The sequence below is a fragment of the Myodes glareolus genome, chromosome 27, assembly GCF_982192425.1.
Source record: "Myodes glareolus chromosome 27, mMyoGla1.1, whole genome shotgun sequence".
Taxonomy (NCBI): domain Eukaryota; kingdom Metazoa; phylum Chordata; class Mammalia; order Rodentia; family Cricetidae; genus Myodes; species Myodes glareolus.
The window spans coordinates 2,689,350-2,695,438 of NC_142052.1; the positions used below are offsets into that span (position 1 = coordinate 2,689,350).

General features: G+C 42.8%; 1 protein-coding gene across 4 annotated transcripts in view; it reads left to right on the top strand.

The window, feature by feature from the left end:
* Positions 1-2,241, top strand: part of Ptpn12 (protein tyrosine phosphatase non-receptor type 12) — a 59,364-nt gene extending 57,123 nt beyond the window's left edge. For all 4 annotated transcript variants that reach the window (XM_087902430.1, XM_087902432.1, XM_087902431.1 and 1 more), the window contains one exon: positions 1,399-2,241. In XM_087902430.1, the coding sequence (XP_087758556.1) occupies positions 1,399-1,460 (62 nt within the window). In that variant the 3' untranslated portion in view covers positions 1,461-2,241. The remainder of the gene's footprint in view (positions 1-1,398) is intronic.
* Positions 2,242-6,089: the final 3,848 nt, after the last annotated feature.

The window sequence follows — 6,089 nt, forward strand, 5'->3', positions numbered from 1 at the left end:
CGAGCTTACAGAGATCCGCCTTACAGAGATCCGAGTGCTGGGATTAAAGGCCTGTACCACCACCACCGCCGGGCTCAGTGTTTTGATTATTATATGGCAAAAGAATTTTCTTTTCTGGCCCCGTCTGGTGTTATGTGTTTGTGTGAGGTGTTAGGTTCCTTGGAACTGGAGTTACAGACAGGTGTGAGCTGCCTTGTCGGTGCTGGGAATTGAACCTGGGTCCTTTGGAAGAGTGGCCAGTGCTCTTAATCATTGAGCCATCTCTCCAGTCCCATACTTCTTGTACCTTCATAAGTGTGTCCTCCTTTAGGTTAGGAAATTTTTCTTCTATGATTTTGTTGGAAATATTTTCTTGGCCTTTGAAATGGGTTTCTTCTCCTTCTAATCCTATTCTTAAATATCAGATTTCCAGGATGTTTTGTGTTAGGAATTGTTTAGATGTAACATTTTCTGTGGCTGATGGATCCATTCCTTCTATTGTATCTTCAATGCCTGTGATTTTTCTGTCTCTTGTAACTTTTGGTGAAGTTTTCCTCTGTAGTTCCTGTTCACATTCCTAAGTTTTCCATTTCTAGAATTCCCTGTTTGTGTTTTATTTTCAGATCTTGGAACAGTTTTATTCATTTCCTTCAACTTAAGGAAATGTATTCATTTAAGGGGTGTATTCATTTCATCCAATTGTTTGTGTTTTCCTGGCTTTCTTTGAGAGGTTTATTCTTTTCCTTCAAATGTATGTTTGTGTCCTGGATTCTCTAAGGGATTTATTCATTTCCTCTCTAAGGATTCTGTCGTCCTCAGAGTTGGTGTCAAGGTCTTGTGCTTCAGCTGTGCTGGGATCTTCAGGGCTGCTGCCGTCGGGCAGCTGAGCTCCAGTGAGGAGACTCTGCTCCGGCTGTTGTTAGTGGTTGTGTCATTAGACACAGCAGCATCTGGGTTTGCCTTTGCTGGGTGGGTGTTTTGTTCCCAGGTTTCTGTCTTCTTGAGGTTTTCAATGAGTGTTGGCTGTGTGCTGCCTGTTTTACATGCCTGCTCAGCTGGTGTGTTCATGGGGGAAGGGCAGGCCGGGGATGGTCTGTGGGGATCCCCAGGAGGCGTGGCCCAGGGGGAGGGAACTGACCACCCTGGGAATCAGGTCTGGGGGAGAAGAGAGCGTGGCGAATGTCTATGGGCAGCCTACCTGTTCTTCTGGAAGACGTGGCCCGTGGTTGAGCTGGGGGTCTGGGACACAGTGACGTGGTTGTCATGAGATTCAGAGTGGCGGAAGCTGCCACCGTGTTCTGTTGCAGCGCTGGGGCAACCCTGAGAATTGGGTTTGGAGAAGCAACTATGGATGCATTCTTACCGTTTTTAAACTGTTTTTAAATATTAACCTGTGATTATGGTATTTTTTGTCTATAGGTTTTGGCAATCGCTGTGGAAAACCTAAAGGACCAAGAGATCCACCTTCAGAATGGACATGATTCAGGGAGTTAAAAGACACTTTAAATTATACTGGAAAATTCAAGTGCCACTGAAGGCCAGATTATAGTATTCCATCTTTAAAATGTGGGGCTAACAGCAGTGTAGATCGTTACCTTGATGTTGTTGCTGGGGCCATCTACCTGCCTTATACTACATTTAGGAAAAGTATTACCTATTGTTTATTTTGTAACTTCAAGTATTATTGCCTTAATGTCTCCTAACCCTGTTACAAGCTGCTTGTAGACCTGTTAATATAGTAATACTTTTATGATAATTGCGTTAAAGGACTACTCTTTTGCTGTTTTATCATGTATGCATTATTTTGTATATGTACAGGGCAAGTAGGTATATAATTTGATAAAGTTGAAGTCATAAAATATTATTAACAAGATGTAAGAATTTCTGCATGGTCTAAGTCTTTGTGTACCTTATTTGTAAATTATTTGCCCTGAAGTTTTAGAAACAGTTTCTGGATTTTAAAATTGCTGGTTTCATGCAGCCAGCGCTGCAGGTTATCAGAGATCAAAGATTGTAACAATAATGCATTTTGTAAATTGTGAGCAAGAAGTTATTTTTATATTATTACTGTCTAATCGTTCGTCCTGATGGGTCTTGTTTTCATCTAGTCACAGAGATTCAGTAAGTGCCTTGGAACAATATTGAATTCTCTTAGCTTGTGTGTGTTACTTAAATTTTGAATTCAACTGGGATTAGAAGACTATCAGAATATATGTATGTTTCAGGATATTTGACCTATTAAAAAACAGTTTTACAGTGCTACGTCTTGTATTCTTTTTTATTATTCTGAAGAAAAGGTTGTATTATTTAGTTATGCATATATGAGACTAGGGATGGACGGTCCTGTGATCCCTTCAGCCCACAAGTTTTAAGGCTATCTTGGGCACCATAATGAGATTTGATCTTTAAAAGGGTACAACGAGACTAGAAAATTGCGAAATCTGAGAAAATTGTGGCTTACCCCTGCTCTCTGCACTTGCCCCTGGGAGCATAGCGTCCACGTCACTGTTACTCTTCCAAGATACCAGACCACCAAACAGGTGAGATGGGAAGGGTCTTCAAGTCCTGTCCATAAACACGAAGACTAAATTTCAGTCTCAGGGATTAGAATTGGACCTTACGTTTTTCCTGTGCTTAAAAAAGAGAGTGGAACCATGAAACTGAAAATAGATCGAGTAGCTTATTTTGTGTCAGCATTTGTTGTTTCTGCTTTAGTTATGTGTTTGTGAATTTTGTTGGTGGTTTTGATTTTTGAGCCAGTTTCTGAAGTCTCCCAGACTGCTTTCAGCTTTATTATGAACCCGCACTGGGCCTTGAATTGCTGCTGATCCACCTGCCTCAACCTCCCAATGTTGGCATTATAACTTTACGTTAGCATTTGTTTAGATGATATTCATGTTGATTCCTTAGAATATGAAAAGTTATCATGTATTTTAGTCATTAGTAAATGGTAGTCCATGCCAGGCGATGGTGGTGCATGCCTTTAATTCCAGCACTCAGGAGGCAGAGGCAGGCGGATCTCTGTGAGTTTGAGGCCAGCCTGGTTTACAAAGCGAGTTCCAGGACAGCCGTAGTCTTTTCTAAAACCAAAAAAGAAAATGATAATCAACAATTACAGGATACAAATATAAATGCTTTCGGCTGTCTGAGTGCTGCAGCCCATGCTGGCAAGACATGTTCCTAGTAACCCTTAAACCCATGTGTGTCTCAGACATGTTCCTAGTAACACTTAAACCCACGTGATGTGTGTCTCAGACATGTTCCTAGTAACCCTTAAACCCACGTGATGTGTGTCTCAGACATGTTCCTAGTAACCCTTAAACCCACGTGATGTGTGTCTCAGACATGTTCCTAGTAACCCTTAAACCCATGTGTGTCTCAGACATGTTCCTAGTAACACTTAAACGCACGTGATGTGTGTCTCAGACATGTTCCTAGTAACCCTTAAACCCACGTGATGTGTGTCTCAGACATGTTTCTAGTAACCCTTACACCCATGTGATGTGTGTCTCAGACATGTTCCTAGTAACACTTAAACCCATGTGATGTGTATTTGAAAAAATAGCCTCAGGGTCTAGAAATCGAGTGGAGTCATAGTGCTTGTTAGCCAGACACACAAGGACCTGAGTTTGGATCCTCATCACTCGACATAAAAGGACAGGTACGGACCGGACCTGGTGGTGCACACATTTAATCTTAGTGCTTGGAATGCAGAAGGAGGCAGATCTCTGTGAATTTGAGGCCAGCCTGATCTGCATAGCAAGTTTCAAGGCAACCAGGTACTGACTTCTAATCCAGAATTAGGGGGCAGAAAATGGGGGCTCTTGGGAGTTTCTGGTTTGGCATTCAAGCTGAATCAGTGAACTGATTGCAGGTTTGATGAGGAACTGTCTCAAAAAATGCATTGGGTGGGAGGCAGAAGAGACGTCTCAGCAGTTAAGAGCACTCACTGGCTACTATTCTGGAGGTTCCAAATCAGATCCAACACCCACTTATCTCACGGTGCACGTACATACACATGCCGGTGAAACACTTACATAAACATAAAATGAGTATGTTTAAACCTTTTTAAACTGGAAAGGGTTGGTAAGATGACTCTGGGGAAGTGCTTACCATGCAGACCTGATGACATGTGTCTGTGTGTGCTAGACCCAGAAGAATGAAGTATCTAGTCCTAGCACATGTACTGGAAATGATGAGCAAATATACTCTCCCCAAGTGCGCACAGGACAGCTAGCCTGCTGTGAAGCCGCAGGGCGATTGGTAATGAAAAGTCCCCAGACTATCTTGATACAAAATATACAGCTTTAATAAACAGAAGTAAGACTTAACAACAGCTTACACCAGAATCCAAACGATCCATCGGGACGCAGGAGCCAGGTGAAAAAGAGCTAGAGGGAGCCCACTTGCTAGGTTTATAGGCAGGCTTTAGCCTAAGGGCGGCACGCCCCAAAAACAGAATGTGATTGGCTGAACTCCCTATCACTGCTGTATTCAGTGGTCCTCCGACCACACAGATGCTGTGGCCGCATACACACACGCACGCACGCACTCACAAATCTAAGGCGGAGAGCAATTGAGGAAGGCATCCAATATCGACCAATGACCTCAACACATGTACCTGCACACATGTGAACACGTAACAAAAATGGAGCCTCTTCACAAATGGTGAATTGTATAAATTTGGTGTTTTTAAAGATTGTGGCTTGGGGCCGGGCGGTGGTGGCGCATGCCTTTAATCCCAGCACTCGGGAGGCAGAGGCAGGCGGATCTCTGTGAGTTCGAAGCCAGCCTGGTCTACAAGAGCTAGTGCCAGGACAGGCACCAAAAACTACAGAGAAACCCTGTCTCAAAAATCAAAAAAAAAAAAAAAAAAAAAAAAGATTGTGGCTTGGGGGTTTCTTGAAATATCTGCATTGGAATGTGTAGAAGTTAGCTCAATTCAGGAAATAACAAGGCTAGCTAAAAGACAAACAATTATATTTTTGTTTATTATAAGGAAAAACTCACAAAACAGGAACGAGAAGTCCAAGCTAAGCTGTGCTGCGAGGGAACCACAGTGAGAGGGCACCTGGGCCAGGCCTTGTGCTGTTTTTCCTCCAGGTCCCAGAAAGCCACACCCTAACTTGGACCCACCTCTTGAAGATAATTGGTTAACAAAGCTTCCCCATCACCTTCCCCTTTTGTCTAAACAAGAGCGATCCAAACCCAACACAAAACTATATACAATAGGAACAGATATCAAGTGTAAAATTACAAACAACATAAACAGTATTAAGCAAGGAACACATGGCAAATGTTTTAATAAGCATTCTATTCTAAAAGGTCTAAGACTTGCATCGGAAATAAGCTTGGCTAAATCATAAGAGGAAGGTAACCACGACTATCCAATCTTCAACCCCGTCGAAGGCCTGCGAAGGGAGATGATAATTACTGGAGTCAAGTAGTGTATGATGGAGACAATTGGCTGCCTGCGCAATCACCCAAAGTCTCATTTGCAACATTGAAACAACCAACTTTGGCTAAGGCCTAGAGTAACTGACAGACCGTTTTCAGAGGCAGGGAATTTTTCAGAACCATCTTACCCTGTCTTGGCAAGGTCTGGCAGTCCTTTTCCTCTGTCTCACTTACCCAGTCTGGATACCATGTGCTTTGTCAGTGGTTGAGGCATGGGCAGTTCATCAAATAGTCGAAGAAGCCAGGTACTCACTTGGGTGCACATCTGAATCTTAGTTCTTGGGAGAAAGAGATAGGAATATGGTAAGTATTTAAAAAAAAAAAAAAAAAAAAAAGGCAGGGACTGGAACTTGGGCTGCTCTTGCAAAGGACCCAAGTTTGGTGCCTGGCGCTCATGGTAGACAGCTCACAACCTTCAAGTCCAGCTCCAGGGACACCCAGGACTTCTGGCCTTATCAGGCACTTCATTGTAGTTTTTCTCTTAAAACTCTTACTTCTTTGCTCTTTGGGGCCCAACCACCCAGCTCCCAAATAAATACACAGAATCTTATTCTTATGAATGCCCGGCTTTAGCTTGTCTTGTTTCTAGCCAGCTTTTCTTATCTTAAATTATCCTGTCTGCCTTAGGTCTGTGGGCTTTTACCTTTCCATAA